Raw genomic sequence first — 20328 nt, 5'->3', positions numbered from 1 at the left:
ATCCTGGATGAGCTGCACTACCTGAGCCACTTGTGTGGGTTGTAGGGAGGTCATACAGGCACGTGGAGGCCACACACACTACTGAGCCTCATTTTGACTTGTTTTAAGGACATTACATCAAAATTGGATCAGCCTGTAGTGTGTTTTTCCACTTTAATTTTGAGTGCGACTCCAAATCCAGACCTCCATGGGTTAATAAATTTGATTTTCATTGATAATTTTTGTGTGATTTTGTTGTCAGCTCATTCAACTTTGTAAAGAACAAAGTATTTTTAATAAGAATATTTCATTTATTCAGATCTAGGATGTGATATTTTAGTGTTCCCTTTATTTTTTTGAGCAGTGTATTTCCTCGTCGGGAAAATAAAACAATTTTTGTGATTATAAAGGGAACATAATATTTTCGCTCAGTCACGTAATCTATTTTTCTTCGCCTAGAAATTACAGCATTTGTGCATTTATTTGATATATACCAAATGCCTTTTTTTCCCCCCTTTTTTTTTTTTTCTCTCCTTTTTTTAGTATATCACAATAAAAGTAAAATTTTAATACATTCATAATTTCAATCATATAAGTGTGCCCTGGAAAAGGCATATAGTTGCTTTTTTTTTTTTTTTTTTACTAAAAGACAATACCCTTTTTATAATTGAATATGCCTCTCATTGTTGCACATTGTAGGCTCACTGCGCTTGAGACTATAAACTATTCATAGTTTCTAGTGGACAAGGAGTCATAACACACCAAGGGGGGTATTCAATTGTTTGAAAAGTCCCCAAAAAATATCTAACTAATATTTATTATATTTATTTGTATCAATGCTCATATATGTATAAATGATGTGCTTTTCAGATGGATGAATATATATTTCCAAACATCTGTAATGGTGGGCACACAGTCAGGTAAAATACCTGTTGGACCAGCAGACATTTTATCTGACCCTGCAGATATCCAGGACATACAGTGGAAGAGATCTCACAGTGTATGTCACCTGATATTGGTGCTCTGCCCCTGGGGAGGAGACGCTTCCCTGTTCCCTCTCATGTGAAGGAATGGGAAATGTCAGTCAGCAGTTGTAGGGCATACGCTGCTTGAGGCGGATGTCCGGACATGGAATTATAGAATTTGAGGGACATGCTGGACGATCTGGTATGTCTGACCAATCATACATTTTGGATCGGTTTCCCGCATAAGCGCTGAAATTATCTGGCAGATCAACCAGTTAATCATAGTGTGTATGCCCAGAATAACTTTTTTGGATTGCCCATATCTACTTACAACAGAAATCCTACGTTTACAGTTTTATAAATGGTTGCTCCACCCTTTTACGTTTTTCAGACCTACAAATCCAGTTAATTTAATAAAGGTAATATCTGCAATGTGATAATTTAACACCATCTGAATTTAAATATATCATTGGTTTAAGATGTGTAGGTTCAAGTGCTTGTTTTGTTTTTTAGGTCTTATGATTATCTTATTGAGTACATTTTTATATTTATAGCCACAGCTGACTGTTTACACTTAATATACTTTCCTTTTAATTTTTAATGAATTGTGTGATTATAGCCCTGTGATTTAATTTTTTTCGTAGTTTGCGACCATTATTTTTACAGCAGCTTGTGTCAGGCAACATTGCACACAAGCATACATATTAGTTATTTAGTCAGTTGCTTAGCGGTATCCTATTATTCCCAATTCTTCTGCTTCGGTCGATCAAAATGACTGGATATCGCAATGTAGTACTGATGGTCATCATCACTGTATCCAATTTGAGGCTGTTCTGATTGGCCAAGATCGGACTCTTTCTCACAAAAACACATGGGATCCGGGATAAGTCCCCTATCCTAAGTGTTATTGCGGCTCCAGCGGCCCCTTATCCTGGATTATGCATTGGGTGCCTGAGGGACCTGAAGCATTGAGAGAAAAGTATGCTGGCATCAGGGCTAATAGGATACCGCCTCAATATGTGATATATTTCACAGCACCTTTAGTGATACCTTATGTTTCTATAGCATGTGCACTGATTCTATGTCAAGTTTTAGTTATGCAAAATAAATAAAGGGTAGAAAAAGCGGTTTCATCTAAATGGACACATACGGATTTATTCCACCACTGATAACCACATGGAAACGAATATGCATTTCTCTGACGTCCTAGTGGATGCTGGGGACTCCGTAAGGACCATGGGGAATAGCGGCTCCGCAGGAGACTGGGCACAAAAATAAAGCTTTAGAACTACCTGGTGTGCACTGGCTCCTCCCCCTATGACCCTCCTCCAAGCCTCAGTTAGATTTTTGTGCCCAAACGAGAAGGGTGCACACTAGGTGGCTCTCCTGAGCTGCTTAGTGAAAAGTTTTTAGTTTTAGGTTTTTTATGTTCAGTGAGACCTGCTGGCAACAGGCTCACTGCATCGAGGGACTAAGGGGAGAAGAAGCGAACTCACCTGTGTGCAGAGTGGATTGGGCTTATTAGGCTACTGGACATTAGCTCCAGAGGGACCGATCACAGGCCCAGCCATGGATAGGTACCAGAGCCGCGCCGCCGGCCCCCTTACAGAGCCAGAAGACAGAAGAGGTCCGGAAAATCGGCGGCAGAAGACGTCCTGTCTTCAACAAGGTAGCGCACAGCACTGCAGCTGTGCGCCATTGCTCTCAGCACACTTCACACTCCGGTCACTGAGGGTGCAGGGCGCTGGGGGGGGCGCGCCCTGAGACGCAATAAAAACACCTTGGATGGCAAAAAATGCATCACACATAGCTCCTGGGCTATATGGATGAATTTAACCCCTGCCAGAATACACAGAAAAACGAGAGATAAGGCCGCCGAGAAGGGGGCGGAGCCTATCTCCTTAGCACACTGGCGCCATTTTCCCTCACAGCTCCGTTGGAGGGAAGCTCCCTGGCTCTCCCCTGCAGTCACTACACTACAGAAAGGGTTAAAAAAGAGAGGGGGGCACTAATTACGCGCAGTATTAAAAATACAGCAGCTATAAGGGGAAAAACACTTATATAAGGTTATCCCTGTGTATATATATAGCGCTCTGGTGTGTGCTGGCAAACTCTCCCTCTGTCTCCCCAAAGGGCTTGTGGGGTCCTGTCCTCTATCAGAGCATTCCCTGTGTGTGTGCTGTGTGTCGGTACGTTTGTGTCGACATGTATGAGGAGAAAAATGATGTGGAGACGGAGCAGATTGCCTGTAATAGTGATGCCACCCCCTAGGGGGTCGACACCTGAGTGGATGAACTGTTGGAAGGAATTACGTGACAGTGTCAGCTCTGTATAAAAGACAGTGGTTGACATGAGATAGCCGGCTACTCAGCTTGTGCCTGTCCAGACGTCTCATAGGCCGTCAGGGGCTCTAAAGCGCCCGTTACCTCAGATGGCAGATATAGACGCCGACACGGATACTGACTCCAGTGTCGACGGTGAAGAGACAAATGTGACTTCCAGTAGGGCCACACGTTACATGATTGAGGCAATGAAAAATGTTTTACACATTTCTGATAATACGAGTACCACCAAAAAGGGGTATTATGTTCGGTGAGGAAAAACTACCTGTAGTTTTCCTGAATCTGAGAAATTAAATGAGGTGTGTGATGATGCGTGGGTTTCCCCCGATAACAACTGATAATTTCTAAAATGTTATTGGCATTATATCCTTTCCCGCCAGAGGTTAGGGTGCGTTGGGAAACACCCCCTAGGGTGGATAAAGCGCTCACACGCTTGTAAGAACAAGGGCTCTACCCTCTCCTGAGATGGCCGCCCTTAAGGATCCTGCTGATAGAAAGCAGGAGGGTATCCTAAAATGTATTTACACACATACTGGTGTTATACTGCGACCAGCAATCGCCTCAGCCTGGATGTGCAGTGCTGGGTTGGCGTGGTCGGATTCCCTGACTGAAAATATTGATACCCTAGATAGGGACAGTATATTATTGCCTATAGAGCATTTAAAAGATGCATTTCTATATATGCGTGATGCACAGCGGAATATTTGCCGACTGGCATCAAGTCTAAGTGCGTTGTCCATTTCTGCCAGTAGAGGGTTATGGACACGACAGTGGTCAGGTGATGCGGATTCCAAACGGCATTTGGAAGTATTGCCTTATTAAGGGGAGGAGTTATTTGGGGTCGGTCTTTCAGACCTGGTGGCCACGGCAACAGCTGGGAAATCCACGTTTGTACCCCAGGTCGCCTCTCAACATAAGAAGACGCCGTATTATCAGGCGCAGTCCTTTCGTGGGCAAGCGGGCAAAAGGTTCCTCATTTCTGCCCCGTGACAGAGGGAGAGGAAAAAGGCTGCAGAAATCAGCCAGTTCCCAGGAACAGAAGCCCTCTCCCGCCTCTGCCAAGCCCTCAGTATGACGCTGGGGCTTTACAAGCAGAATCAGGCACGGTGGGGGCCCGTCTCAATGAATTTCAGCGCGCAGTGGGTTCACTCGCAATTAGACCCCTGGATCCTTCAGGTGATATCTCAGGGGTACAAATTGGAATTCGAGACGTCTCCCCCTCGCCGTTTCCTAAAGTCGGCTTTACCGATGTCTCCCTCTGACAGGGAGGCAGTTTTGGAAGCCATTCACAAGCTGTATTCCCAGCAGGTGATAATCAAGGTACCCCTCCTGCATCAGGGAACGGGGTATTATTCCACACTGTTGTGGTACCGAAGCCGGACGGCTCGGTGAGACCGATTCTAAATCTAAAATCTTGAACACTTACATACGGAGGTTCAAATTCAAGATTGAGTCACTCAGAGCAGTGATTGCGAACCTGGAAGAAGGGGACTACATGATGTCTCGGGACATCAAGGATGCTTACCTTCATGTCAAAATATACCCTTCTCACCAAGGGTACCTCAGGTTATGGTACAGAACTGTCACTATCAGTTCAGACGCTGCCGTATGGATGGTCCACGGCACCCCGGGTCTTTACCAAGGTAATGGCCGAAATGATTATACTCTTTCGAAGGAAGGGAATTTTAGTTATCCCTTACTTGGACGATTCCCTGATAAGGGTAAGATCCAGGGAACAGTTGGAGGTCGGTGTAGCACTATCTCAGGTAGTGTTGCGGCAGCACGATTGGATTCTCAATATTCCAAAATCGCAGCTGATTCCGACGACTCGTCTTCTGTTCCTAGGGATGATCCTGGACACAGTCCAGAAAAAGGTGTTTCTCCCGGAGGAGAAAGTCAGGGAGTTATCCGAGCTAGTCGGGAACCTCCTATAACCGAGCCAAGTCTCAGTACATCAATGAAAGGGTTCTGGGAAAAATGGTGGCTTCCTACGAAGCAATCCCATTCGGCAGATTCCACGCAAGAACTTTCCAGTGGGACCTGCTGGACAAATGGTCCGGGTCGCATCTTCAGATGCATCAGCGGATAACCCTGTCACCAAGCAGAAGGGTGTCTCTCCTGTGGTGGTTGCAGAGTGCTCATCTTCTAGAGGGCCGCAGATTCGACATTCAGGACTGGGTCCTGGTGACCACGGATGCCAGCCTGCGAGGCTGGGGAGCAGTCACACAGGGAAGGAATTTCCAGAGCTTATGGTCAAGCCTGGAGACATCACTTCACATAAATATCCTGAAGCTAAGGGCCATTTACAATGCTCTAAGCTCAGCAAGACCTCTGCTTCAAGGTCACCCGGAGTTGATCCATTCGGACAACATCACGGCAGTCACCCACGTAAACAGACAGGGTGACACAAGAAGCAGGAGGGCAAGGCAGAAGCTGCAAGGATTCTTCGCTGGGCGGAAAATCATGTGATAGCACTGTCAGCAGTATTCATTCCGGGAGTGGACAACTGGGAAGCAGACTTCCTCAGCAGACACGACCCCCACCCGGGAGAGTGGGGACTTCACCCAGAAGTCTTCCACATGTTTATAAAACTCGACAAGTATTGCGCCAGGTCAAGGGACCCTCAGGCAATAGCTGTAGACGCTCTGGTAACACAGTGGGTGTACCAGTCAATGTATGTGTTCCCTCCTCTGCCTCTCATACCCAAGGTACTGAGAATTATAAGATGGAGAGGAGTAAGCACTATATTCGTGGCTCCGGATTGGCCAAGAAGGACTTGGTAACCGGAACTTCAAGAGATGCTCACGGAGGATCCGTGGCCTCTACCTCTAAGAAGGGACCTGCTCCAGCAAGGACTCTGTCTGTTCCAAGACTTACCGCGGCTGCGTTTGACGGCATGGCGGTTGAACGCCGGATCCTGAAGGAGAAAGGCATTCCGGATGAAGTCATTCCTATCCTGATCAAAGCCAGGAAAGATATAACCGCAAAACATTATCACCGCATTTGGCGAAAATATGTTGCGTGGTGCGAGGCCAGTAAGGCCCCGACGGAGGAATTTTCAACTAGGTCGATTCCTACATTTCCTGCAAACAGGAGTGTCTATGGGCCTGAAATGGGGGTCCATTAAGGTTCAAATTTCGGCCCTGTCAATTTTCTTCCAAAAAGAACTAGCTTCAGTCCCTGAAGTTCAAACGTTTGTGAAAAGGGTACTGTATATACAGCCTCCTTTTGTGCCTCCAGTGGCACCTTGGGATCTAAATGTAGTTTTTGGGTTCCAAAAGTCACATTGGTTTGAACCACTTAAATATGTGGAGTTAAAATATCTCACATGGAAAGTGGTCATGCTGTTGGCCCTGGCCTGGGCCAGGTGCGTGTCAGAATTGGCGGCTTTATCCTGTAAAAGCCCTCATCTGATTTTCCATTCGGACAGGGCGGAATTGAGGACTTGTCCTCAGTTACTCCCTAAGGTGGTTTTCAGCGTTTCACCTGAATCAACCTATTGTGGTGCCTGCGGCTACTAGGGACTTGGAGACGTTGTCAGGGCCCTGGAAATATAGGTTTCCAGGACGGCTGGAGTCAGAAAATCTGACTCGTTGTTTATTCTGTATGCACCCAACAAGCTGGGTGCTCCTGCTTCTAAGCAGACTATTGCTCGTTGGATTTGTAGTACAATTCAGCTTGCACATTCTGTGGCAGGCCTGCCACAGCCAAAATCTGTAGAAGCCCATTCCACAAGGAAGGCGGGCTCATCTTGGGCGGCTGCCCGAGGGGTCTCGGCTTTACAACTTTGCCGAGCAGCTACTTGGTCAGGAGCAAATACGTTTGTAAAATTCTGCAAATTTGATACCCTGGCTGAGGAGGACCTGGAGTTCTCTCATTTGGTCTGCAGAGTCATCCGCACTCTCCCGCCCGTTTGGGAGCTTTGGTATAATCCCCATGGTCCTTACGGAGTCCCCAGCATCCACTAGGACGTCAGAGAAAATAAGAATTTACTTACCGATAATTCTATTTCTCGTAGTCCGTAGTGGATGCTGGGCGCCCATCCCAAGTGCGGATTGTCTGCAATACTGGTACATAGTTATTGTTACCAAAAAATCGGGTTATTGCTGTAGTGAGCCATCTTTTCTAGAGGCTCCTCTGTTATCATGCTGTTAACTGTGTTTAGATCACAAGTTATATGGTGTGATTGGTGTGGCTGGTATGAGTCTTACCCGGGATTCAAAATCCTTCCTTATTGTGTACGCTCGTCCGGGCACAGTATCCTAACTGAGGCTTGGAGGAGGGTTATAGGGGGAGGAGCCAGTGCACACCAGGTAGTACTAAAGCTTTACTTTTGTGCCCAGTCTCCTGCGGAGCCGCTATTCCCCATGGTCCTTATGGAGTCCCCAGCATCCACTACGGACTACGAGAAATAGAATAATCGGTAAGTAATTTCTTATTTTTTACATGTTTTCTGTATGCATTCCTGTATTGCACATTATTGAATGCATTTTTCATGAATTTATTAAATAGAGCATTAGAAGTGGATAGTCGTGAACAAACCCCCACTATTCCTGAAGCTGATCTACTACTGAATGAAAAACAGTGTTTCTCTAACGTCCTAGTGGATGCTGGGGACTCCGTAAGGACCATGGGGAATAGACGGGCTCCGCAGGAGACTGGGCACTCTAAAGAAAGATTCAGTACTATCTGGTGTGCACTGGCTCCTCCCTCTATGCCCCTCCTCCAGACCTCAGTTAGAATCTGTGCCCGGCCAGAGCTGGGTGCTCCTAGTGGGCTCTCCTGAGCTTGCTAGAAAAGAAAGTATTTTGTCAGGTTTTTTATTTTCAGAGAGCTTCTGCTGGCAACAGACTCTCTGCTACGTGGGACTGAGGGGAGAGAAGCAAACCTACTCACTGCAGCTAGGTTGCGCTTCTTAGGCTACTGGACACCATTAGCTCCAGAGGGATCGAACACGCCGCCGTCCCCCTCGCAGAGCCAGAAGTACAGAAGCAAGAAGACATCGAAATCGGCGGCAGAAGACTCCTGTCTTCACTTAAGGTAGCGCACAGCACTGCAGCTGTGCGCCATTGCTCCCGCAGCACACCCACACACTCCGGTCACTGTAGGGTGCAGGGGGGGGGGGGGGGGGGGGGGGGGGGCGCGCGCCCTGGGCAGCAATTAATATACCTGATGGCAAAAGTATACATATATACAGTCAGGCACTGTATATATGTGCGAGCCCCCGCCATTTTTACACATGAAAAGCGGGACAGAAGCCCGCCGCTGAGGGGGCGGGGCCTTCTTCCTCAGCACACCAGCGCCATTTTCTCTTCACAGCTCCGCTGGAAGGACGCTCCCCAGGCTCTCCCCTGCAGTATACAGGTGCAATAGAGGGTAAAAAAGAGAGGGGGGGCACATAAATTTAGGCGCAGAGATATAAAAAACAGCAGCTACTGGGTAAACACTAAGGTACAGTGTAATCCCTGGGTTATATAGCGCTGGCGGTGTGTGCTGGCATACTCTCTCTCTCTGTCTCCCCAAAAGCCTTTGTGGGGTCCTGTCCTCAGTCAGAGTGTTCCCTGTATGTGTGCGGTGTGTCGGTACGCCTGTGTCGACATGTTTGATGAGGAAGGATACGTGGAGGCAGAACAAGTGCAAACAGATGTGGTGTCGCCCCCGACGGGGCCGACACCTGATTGGATGGATATGTGGAAGGTGTTAAATGATAATGTAAGCTCCTTACATAACAGATTGGATAAAGCCGTAGCCTTGGGACAGTCGGGGTCTCAACCCATGCCTGCTCCCACAGCGCAGAGGCCGTCAGGGTCTCAAAAGCGCCCAATATCCCAGTTAGTTGACACAGATGTCGACACGGAATCTGATTCCAGTGTCGATGATGAGGATGCAAAGTTGCAGCCTAAAATGACTAAAGCCATCCGCTACATGATTGTGGCAATGAAGGATGTATTACACATTTCTGAGGAAAATCCTGTCCCTGACCAGAGGATTTATATGTATGGGGAGAAAAAGCAAGAAGTGACTTTTCCCCCGTCACATGAATTGAATGAATTATGTGAAAAAGCGTGGGATTCCCCTGATAAGAAGGTAGTAATTTCCAAGAGATTATTGATGGCGTATCCTTTCCCGCCAACGGACAGGTTACGCTGGGAATCCTCCCCCAGGGTAGACAAGGCGTTGACACGCTTGTCTAAGAAGGTGGCCCTGCCGTCTCAGGATACGGCCGCCCTAAAGGATCCTGCGGATAGAAAGCAGGAAGCTATCCTGAAGTCTGTTTACACACATTCTAGTACGCTGCTGAGGCCAGCAATTGCTTCGGCCTGGATGTGTAGTGCGGTAGCAGCATGGACGGATACTCTGAGGAGTTAGATACCCTGGACAGGGACTCTGTTCTAATGACCCTGGCACATATCAAGGACGCGGTCCTATATATGCGGGATGCCCAGAGGGACATTTGCCTGCTGGGCTCTAGAGTAAACGCAATGTCCATTTCTGCCAGAAGGGTCTTATGGACTCGGCAATGGACAGGGGATACCGACTCTAAAAAACACATGGAGGTTTTACCTTATAAGGGAGAGGAATTGTTTGGGGACGGTCTCTCAGACCTAGTTTCCACAGCTACGGCTGGGAAGTCAAATTTCTTGCCTTATGTCCCTCCACAGCCTAAGAAAGCACCGTATTACCAAATGCAGTCCTTTCGTTCGCAAAAGAGCAAGAAAGTCAGAGGTGCATCTTTTCTTGCCAGAGGCAGGGGTAAAGGAAAGAGGCTGCACCACGCAGCTAGTTCCCAGGAACAAAAGTCCTCCCCGGCTTCCACAAAATCCACTGCATGACGCTGGGGCTCCACAGGCGGAGCCAGGAGCCGTGGGGGCGCGTCTCCGACATTTCAGCCACCAGTGGGTTCGCTCACAGGTGGATCCTTGGGCTATACAAGTTGTGTCAGGGATACAAGCTGGAATTCGAGGTGATGCCCCCTCACCGTTACCTAAAATCGGCCTTGCCAGCTTCCCCCATGGAAAGGGAGGTAGTGCTGGCAGCAATTCACAAGCTATACATCCAGCAGGTGGTTGTAAAGGTTCCTCTCCTTCAACAGGGAAGGGGTTACTATTCCACTATGTTTGTAGTACCGAAACCGGACGGTTCAGTCAGACCCATCTTGAATTTAAAATCCCTGAACATTTATCTGAAGAAATTCAAGTTCAAAATGGAATCGCTCAGAGCGGTCATTGCAAGCCTAGAAGAGGGGGCTTTTATGGTGTCTCTGGACATCAAGGATGCTTACTTGCATGTCCCTATTTATCCACTTCATCAGGTGTACCTCAGGTTTGTGGTACTGGACTGTGATTACCAATTCCAGACGTTGCCGTTTGGCCTGTCCACGGCACCGAGAATATTTACCAAGGTGATGGCAGAAATGATGGTGCTCCTTCGGAAGCAGGGGGTTACCATTATCCCATACTTGGACGATCTCCTCATAAAGGCGAGGTCCAGGGAGCAGTTGCTGATCAGCGTAGCACACTCTCAGGAAGTGTTGCGTCAGCACGGCTGGATTCTGAATATTCCAAAGTCGCAGCTGATTCCTACGACACGTCTGCCCTTCCTGGGCATGATTCTGGACACAGACCAGAAGAAGGTGTTTCTCCCGGAGGAGAAGGCTCAGGAGCTCGTGACGCTGGTCAGAGACCTCCTAAAACCAAAACAGGTGTCTGTGCATCACTGCACGCGCGTCCTGGGAAAGATGGTGGCGTCATACGATGCCATTCCCTTCGGCAGGTTCCATGCGAGGATCTTTCAGTGGGATCTGCTGGACAAGTGGTCCGGATCGCATCTTCAGATGCATCGGACGATCACCCTGTCCCCCAGGGCCAGGGTGTCCCTTCTCTGGTGGCTGCAAAGTGCTCACCTCCTCGAGGGCTGCAGATTCGGCATACAGGACTGGGTCCTGGTGACCACGGATGCAAGTCTCCGAGGGTGGGGAGCAGTCACTCAAGGAAGAAACTTCCAAGGGCTGTGGTCAAGTCAGGAGACTTGTCTGCACATAAATATTCTGGAGCTACGGGCCATATACAACGCCCTGAGTCAGGCGGAGCCGCTGCTTCGAGACCAACCAGTTCTGATTCAGTCAGACAACATCACGGCGGTCGCCCATGTAAACCGCCAGGGAGGCACAAGAAGCAGAGTGGCAATGGCGGAAGCCACCAGGATTCTTCGTTGGGCGGAGAATCACGTGCAAGCACTGTCGGCAGTGTTCATTCCGGGAGTGGACAACTGGGAAGCAGACTTCCTCAGCAGACACGACCTCCACCCGGGAGAGTGGGGACTTCATCAAGAAGTTTTCCAGCAGATTGCAAATCGGTGGGAACTGCCACAGGTGGACATGATGGCGTCCTGCCTCAACAAAAAGCTAAAAAGGTATTGCGCCAGGTCAAGGGACCCTCAGGCGATAGCTGTGGACGCACTGGTGACACCGTGGGTGTTCCAGTCAGTCTATGTGTTTCCTCCTCTTCCTCTCATACCCAAGGTACTGAGAATCGTAAGAAAAAGAAGAGTGAAAACAATACTCTTTGTTCCGGACTGGCCAAGAAGGACTTGGTACCCGGAACTGCAAGAAATGCTCACAGAGGAACCATGGCTTCTACCTCTCAGACAGAACCTGTTGCAAGAAGGGCCCTGTCTGTTCCAAGACTTACCGCGGCTGCGTTTGACGGCATGGCGGTTGAACGCCGGATCCTAGCGGAAAAGGGCATTCCGGATGAAGTTATTCCTACGCTGATAAAAGCTAGGAAGGACGTGACAGCAAAGCATTATCACCGTATATGGCGAAAATATGTTACTTGGTGTGAGGCCAGGAAGGCCCCTACAGAGGAATTCCAGCTGGGTCGATTCCTGCACTTCCTACAGTCAGGTGTGACCTATGGGCCTAAAATTAGGGTCCATAAAGGTCCAGATTTCGGCCCTATCCATTTTCTTTCAAAAAGAACTGGCTTCACTGCCTGAGGTTCAGACGTTTGTTAAGGGAGTGCTGCATATTCAGCCTCCTTTTTGTGCCACCATTGGCACCTTGGGATCTTAACGTGGCAACGTGGTGTTGGATTTCCTGAAATCCCACTGGTTTGAGCCACTTAAGACCGTGGAACTAAAGTATCTCGCGTGGAAAGTGGTCATGCTGTTGGCTTTAGCTTCAGCTAGGCGTGTGTCAGAATTGGCGGCTTTGTCATGTAAAAGCCCCTATCTGGTTTTCCATATGGGCAGAGTTGCGGACTCGTCCGCAGTTTCTGCCAAAGGTGGTGTCATCTTTTCATTTGAACCAACCTATTGTGGTGCCTGCGGCTACTCGTGACTTGGAGGACTCCAAGTTGCTGGATGTAGTCCGGGCTTTGAAGATTTATGTAACCAGAACGGCTGGAGTCCGAAAGACTGACTCGCTGTTTATCCTGTATGCATCCAACAAGCTGGGTGCTCCTGCTTCAAAGCAAACCATTGCTCGCTGGATCTGTAACACGATTCAGCAGGCTCATTCTGCGGCGGGATTGCCGCAGCCGAAATCAGTGAAAGCCCATTCCACAAGGAAAGTGGGCTCTTCTTGGGCGGCTGCCCGAGGAGTCTCGGCATTACAGCTTTGCCGAGCTGCTACTTGGTCGGGTTCAAACACTTTTGCAAAATTCTACAGGTTTGATACCCTGGCTAAGGAGGACCTTGTGTTTGCCCATTTGGTGCTGCAGAGTCATCCGCACTCTCCCGCCCGTTTGGGAGCTTTGGTATAATCCCCATGGTCCTTGCGGAGTCCCCAGCATCCACTAGGACATTAGAGAAAATAAGAAGTTACTCACCGGTAATTCTATTTCTCGTAGTCCGTAGTGGATGCTGGGCGCCCGTCCCAAGTGCGGACTTTCTGCAATACGTGTATATAGTTATTGCTTAACAAAGGGTTATGTTTATGTGGCATCGGTTGAGTGATGCTCAGTTGTTGTTGTTGTTTATACTGTTAACTGGGTAAGTTTATCACAAGTTGTACAGTGTGATTGGTGTGGCTGGTATGAGTCTTGCCCTGGATTCCAAAATCCTTTCCTTGTAATGTCAGCTCTTCCGGGCACAGTTTCCTTAACTGAGGTCTGGAGGAGGGGCATAGAGGGAGGAGCCAGTGCACACCAGATAGTACTGAATCTTTCTTTAGAGTGCCCAGTCTCTTGCGGAGCCCGTCTATTCCCCATGGTCCTTACGGAGTCCCCAGCATCCACTACGGACTACGAGAAATAGAATTACCGGTGAGTAAATTCTTATTTTAGAAAGCTGTTTTTTTTTCTTTCTTTTTTTTTTTTTTTTTTTTTATTGGAGAATTTCAGAGGTCTGATGGGTTCCTGAAATATTTACCACAAAAAGCTGCCATATTTATGTGCACCAGATAGGTAGATCTATGACAGCAGTTTGAGAACAGTATGGCAGGTTTGTCTGTAATTGCAGGTTGCATTTTATGTTCACTCTGTTTCCATCTCCTAAAGAAACGTAGTCCGTTTCTAAACATATATTTTTATTTCTATAGGTAAAATATTACCGTAATTTGGCACCTGACCATTTACTGCAAATATGCCAAAGGGTAGGGCCACTCCTCGAGAAAGACATTCCTCAAAGTGTCCCTGGAGTCCTGACACTATTGGGAGCAGGCCGCCAGTCTCTGCTTCGCACAAATAAAAGTATGACCACTTTTAAAACGTTCCAGTCTTTATTTACTTGAAGTAATAATTCTGGTTTACTTTACATAATGGATTGTCTGCTCTGTTTTTTCTGCTTAGGCTGCAAACATGTTGTTTGGAAGGGTTCGGCTCTTGCCGCTTTACACTGTGGAAGACCCCCAGAGTCGCCAATAAATTATGGTAATCCATCAAGTATTGGTAAGTGTATTTTGAAAAATAGTGCACATATCTAACCTGAGCATTGTAATTACATAGGGTCTGTTGCAAAGTGAGAGCAAGGCCAGTTTTTTGGCAGAGTAACCAGAAAAGCAGTAACATGACTGTCGTTTTTGGGATTCTGGCACTTTTGTATACTAGCAGCTGAAGAGATGAGATGAAGGTGGAGTACAGTATAGGCCTTTTTGGTCATTGCAAACAAATTCAGACCAGGACACAAATGCATACGCATCTGAGAGCTGTATTTGAAGCTGGTCAAAGCATGTGCAATTGTGGATGGTTATGGACTCCGGCACTACCACCCAGCTCGTGATTGATAGTGAGATGAGAGTTGTTTCTGATGTATTAGAAGATCAGAATTTTGACTTATACCAAATAGTTGAATGTGTGTTTTGCAATCAAAATAAATGGTTCAAATATTGGCATTAAGTGTATGTAACACATGCCTATTGTAAACCAGAACATCTGCTTCTGGTGCCGACATGCATGTTTCTAGTGACTTTTGCGGCTTTGCATATACACACAATTTTTATGAAAGCAGTTTGCTATGTGATCAGACAACTTTTCATCAGCACCATAGTTTGCATTGTCTAATGCTTTTTCTCTGACGTCCTAGTGGATGCTGGGAACTCCGTAAGGACCATGGGGAATAGCGGCTCCGCAGGAGACTGGGCACAAATAGAAAGCTTTAGTACTACCTGGTGTGCACTGGCTCCTCCCCCTATGACCCTTCTCCAGTTAGATTTTTGTGCCCGAACGAGAAGGGTGCACACTAGGGGCTCTCCTGAGCTTCTTAGTGAAAGTTTTAGTTTAGGTTTTTTATTTTCAGTGAGACCTGCTGGCAACAGGCTCACTGCATCGAGGGACTAAGGGGAGAAGAAGCGAACTCACCTGCGTGCAGAGTGGATTGGGCTTCTTAGGCTACTGGACACCATTAGCTCCAGCGGGACCGATCACAGGCCCAGCCTTGGAGCTCGGTCCCAGAGCCGCGCCGCCGGCCTCCTTACAGAGCCAGAAGCAAGAACAGGTCCGGAAAATCGGCGGCAGAAGACATACTGTCTTCCACAAGGTAGCGCACAGCACTGCAGCTGTGCGCCATTGCTTCTCAGCACACTTCACACTCCGGTCACTGAGGGTGCAGGGCGCTAGGGGGGGGCGCCCTGAGCAGCAATAGAAACACCTTGGCTGGCGAAAATGCATCACATATGCCAGCCTATGACCAGGACATCGCCAAGACCAGTGTATCTATGGAATTGACTATCCATTGCCTTTCCTAAAATTGGATTTAAAGATTTGGGACGACCCACAGTGGTCTTCAGAGCTCTGACCCATCCAACACTCATTTATCCGGAGACCGTTCCATGCATGTGGACATTTAACAAAAAGGGAGAACCACCATTCACATTTGCGCAGGACAGAGTCATCATCACCGCGCTAGGTGGAATACCCTGCCATCTTCCACTCAGGATCCGGTAATTATCTTATGGTTATCCATGCAGGATATGATTTAATAAAGCATTGGAACAATCCTATCATCACTTGGCCTTCACATGAGTCCGTAGAAATTTCCTTTGGTCGTATTACTGGCATATGAGGCTTGTTTTATTCAATTGATTTTAATATGTGTTTATGACATTAATTCATCTTTATTAAATTTTATTTATTGTTTTGAATACCAGCACCTGGTAGCGCTGTTTATTTATTGTTTTGTTTTCTTTATGTGGTGACTGACTATCACCTTGATTTAACAGCCGCTTTAGGAAAACAGCCCTGTCTAAGCGCCCGGAGAAAAATATACTGATTTATTAGTATATTTTTTTATTAAAAAGAATTTTAACCCCTGCCAGATTTCCACAAAAAGCGGGAGAAAGGCTCCGCCCCCTTCTCGGCGGCCTATCTCCTCAGCACACAGGCGCCATTTTCCCTCACCGCTCCGCTGGAAGGACGTCTCCCTGACTCTCCCCTGCAGTCCTGCACTACAGAAACAGGGTAAAAAAGAGAGGGGGGCACTAATTGGCGGGATATTAACAATACAGCAGCTATAAAGGGAGAAACACTTATAAAGGTTGTCCCTATATATATATATATATAGCGCTCTGGTGTGTGCTGGCATACTCTCCCTCTGTCTCCCCAAAGGGCTAGTGGGGTCCTGTCCTCTATCAGAGCATTCCCTGTGCGTGTGCTGTGTGTCGGTACGTTTGTGTCGACATGTATGAGGAGGAAAATGATGTGGAGGCGGAGCAATTGCCTATAATAGAGATGTCACCCCCTAGGGAGTCGACACCTGAGTGGATGGCTTTATGGAAGGATTTACGTGACAATGTCGGCTCTTTACAAAAGACAGTTGATGACATGAGACAGCCGGCTAATCAGCTAGTCCCTGTCCAGGCGTCTCAGAAACCATCAGGGGCTCTAAAACGGCCGTTACCTCAGATGGTAGATACAGACGTCGACACGGATACTGACTCCAGTGTCGACGGTGAGGAGACAAACGTGACTTCCAGTAGGGCCACACGTTACATGATCACGGCAATGAGAGAGGTTTTAAACATTTCTGATACTGCAAGTACCATTAAAAAGGGTATTATGTGGGGTGTGAAAAAACTACCCGTAGTTTTTCCTGAATCAGATGAATTAAATGAGGTGTGTGATGAAGCGTGGGTTTCCCCCTATAAAACACTGATAATTTCTAAAAAGTTATTGGCATTATACCCTTTCCCGCCAGAGGTTAGGGCGCGTTGGGAAACACCCCCTAGAGTGGATAAAGCACTCAGACGCTTATCAAAACAAGTGGCGTTACCGTCTCCTGATACGGCCGCCCTCAAGGAACCAGAAGAAAACTGGAGAATATCCTAAAAAGTATATACACACATACTGCTGTTATACTGCGACCAGCAATCGCCTCAGCCTGGATGTGCAGCGCTGGGGTGGCTTGGTCGGATTCCCTGACTGAAAATATTGATACCCTGGATAGGGACAGTATATTGTTGACTATAGAGCATTTAAAAGATGCATTTCTATATATGCGAGATGCACAGAGGGATATTTGCACTCTGGCATCAAGAGTGAGTGCGCTGTCCATTTCTGCCAGAAGAGGGTTATGGACGCGACAGTGGTCAGGTGATGCGGATTCTAAACGGCATATGGAAATATTGCCTTATAAAGGGGAGGAGTTATTTGGGGTCGGTCTATCGGACCTGGTGGCCACGGCAACTGCTGGGAAATCCACATTTTTACCCCAGGTCGCCGCTCAGCATAAAAAGACGCCGTCTTATCAGGCTCAGTCCTTTCGTCCCCATAAGGGCAAGCGGGCAAAAGGTTCCTCTTTTCTGCCCCGGGGCAGAGGAAGGGGAAAAAGACTGCAACAGACAGCCAATTCCCAGGAACAAAAGCCCTCTCCCGCTTCTGCCAAGTCCTCAGCATGACGCTGGGGCCTTACAAGCGGACTCAGGCACCGTGGGGGCCCGTCTCAAGAATTTCAGCACGCAGTGGGCTCACTCGCAAGTGGACCCCTGGATCCTTCAAGTAGTATCTCAGGGGTACAAATTGGAGTTCGAGACGTCTCCCCCTCGCCGGTTCCTGAAGTCTGCTTTACCAACGTCTCCCTCCGACAGGGAGGCAGTATTGGATGCAGTTCACAAGCTGTATTCCCAGCAGGTGATAATCAAGGTACCCCTCCTGCAACAAGGGAAGGGGTATTATTCCACGCTGTTTGTGGTACCGAAGCTGAACGGCTCGGTGAGACCTATTTTAAATCTGAAGTCTTTGAACACTTACATACAGAGGTTCAAATTCAAGATGGAGTCACTCAGGGCAGTGATCGCGAACCTGGAAGAGGGGGACTATATGGTGTCTCTGGACATCAAAGTTGCCTACCTCCATGTCCCCATTTACCCTTCTCATCAAGGGTACCTCAGGTTTGTGGTTCAAAACTGTCACTATCCGTTTCAGACGCTGCCGTTTGGATTATCCACGGCACCCCGGGTCTTTACCAAGGTAATGGCCGAAATGATGATTCTTCTTCGAAGAAAAGGCGTTTTAATTATCCCTTACTTGGACGATCTCCTGATAAGAGCAAGATCCAGAGTACAGTTAGTAGTCGGAGTAGCCCTATCTCAAGTAGTGCTACGGCAGCACGGCTGGATTCTAAATATCCCAAAATCGCAGCTGATTCCGACAACACGTCTTCTGTTCCTAGGGATGATTCTGGACACAGTCCAGAAAAAGGTGTTCCTTCCGGAGGAGAAAGCCAGGGAGCTATCCGAACTGGTCAGAAACCTCCTGAAACCAGGGCAAGTCTCAGTGCTTCAATGCACAAGAGTCCTGGGAAAGATGGTAGCTTCCTACGAAGTGATTCAATTCGGCAGATTCCACGCAAGAACGTTCCAGTGGGATCTGCTGGAAAAATGGTCCGGATCGCATCTTCAGATGCATCAGCGGATAACCCTGTCCCCAAGGACAAGGGTGTCTCTTCTGTGGTGGTTGCAGAGTGCTCATCTTCTAGAGGGCCGCAGATTCGGCATTCAGGACTGGGTCCTGGTGACCACGGATGCCAGCCTGAGAGGCTGGGGAGCAGTCACACAAGGAAGAAATTTCCAGGGCTTGTGGTCAAGCCTGGAGACAACACTTCACATAAATATACTGGAGCTAAGAGCCATTTACAATGCTCTAAGCCTAGCAAGGCCTCTGCTTCAGGGTCAGCCGGTGTTGATCCAGTCGGACAACATCACGGCAGTCGCCCACGTAAACAGACAGGGCGGCACAAGAAGCAGGAGGGCAATGGCAGAAGTTGCAAGGATTCTTCGCTGGGCGGAAAATCATGTGATAGCACTGTCAGCAGTATTCATTCCGGGAGTGGACAACTGGGAAGCAGACTTCCTCAGCAGACACGACCTCCACCCGGGAGAGTGGGGACTTCACCCAGAAGTCTTCCACATGATTGTGAACCGTTGGGAAAAACCAAAGGTGGACATGATGGCGTCCCGCCTCAACAAAAAACTAGACAGGTATTGCGCCAGGTCACGGGACCCTCAGGCAATAGCTGTGGACGCTCTGGTAACACCGTGGGTGTACCAGTCAGTGTATGTGTTCCCTCCTCTGCCTCTCATACCCAAGGTACTGAGAATCATAAGAAGGAGAGAGGAGTAAGGACTATACTCGTGGCTCCGGATTGGCCAAGAAGGACTTGGTACCCGGAACTTCAAGAGATGCTCACAGAGGACCCGTGGCCTCTACCTCGAAGAAGGGACCTGCTCCAGCAGGGACCCTGTCTGTTCCAAGACTTAACGCGGCTGCGTTTGACGGCATGGCGGTTGAACGCCGGATCCTGAAGGAAAAAGGCATTCCGGATGAAGTCATCCCTACCCTGATCAAAGCCAGGAAGGATGTAACCGTGCAGCATTATCACCGTATTTGGCGTAAATATGTTGCGTGTGGTGCGAGGCCAGGAAGGCCCCTACAGAGGAATTTCAACTGGGTCGTTTCCTGCATTTCCTGCAAACAGGACTGTCTATGGGCCTAAAATTAGGGTCCATTAGGGTTCAAATTTCGGCCCTGTCTATTTTCCTCCAGAAAGAACTGGCTTCAGTTCCTGAGGTTCAGACGTTTGTCAAAGGGGTACTGCATATACAGCCTCCTTTTGTGCCTCCAGTGGCACCTTGGGATCTCAATGTAGTTTTGGGGTTCCTAAAATCACATTGGTTTGAACCACTCACCACTGTGGACTTAAAATATCCCACATGGAAAGTGGTAATGCTGTTGGCCCTGGCTTCAGCCAGGCGTGTCTCAGAATTGGCGGCTTTGTCATATAAAAGCCCTTACCTAATTTTTCATACGGACAGGGCAGAATTGAGGACTCGTCCTCAATTTCTCCCTAAGGTGGTTTCAGCGTTTCACTTGAACCAGCCTATTGTGGTACCTGCGGCTACTAGGGACTTGGAGGACTCCAAGTTGCTGGACGTAGTCAGGGCCCTGAAAATATGTTTCCAGGACAGCTGGAGTCAGAAAATCTGACTCGCTGTTTATCCTGTATGCACCCAACAAGCTGGGTGCTCCTGCTTCTAAGCAGACTATTGCTCGTTGGATTTGTAGTACAATTCAGCTTGCTCATTCTGTGGCAGGCCTGCCACAGCCAAA

General features: G+C 48.0%; 1 protein-coding gene across 2 annotated transcripts in view; it reads left to right on the top strand.

Moving 5' to 3' along the window:
- Window positions 1-20328, top strand: part of PHIP (pleckstrin homology domain interacting protein) — a 546843-nt gene that overhangs the window by 62706 nt on the left and 463809 nt on the right. For both annotated transcript variants that reach the window (XM_063916855.1, XM_063916854.1), the window contains exons 5-6: window positions 13827-13977; window positions 14077-14175. In XM_063916855.1, coding sequence (XP_063772925.1) covers window positions 13827-13977; window positions 14077-14175 — 250 coding nt within the window. The remainder of the gene's footprint in view (window positions 1-13826; window positions 13978-14076; window positions 14176-20328) is intronic.

The sequence above is a fragment of the Pseudophryne corroboree genome, chromosome 4 (genome assembly GCF_028390025.1).
Source record: "Pseudophryne corroboree isolate aPseCor3 chromosome 4, aPseCor3.hap2, whole genome shotgun sequence".
Taxonomy (NCBI): domain Eukaryota; kingdom Metazoa; phylum Chordata; class Amphibia; order Anura; family Myobatrachidae; genus Pseudophryne; species Pseudophryne corroboree.
Note: the sequence above shows the minus strand (reverse complement) of the source record. Positions and strands in the feature narration are given on the sequence as shown.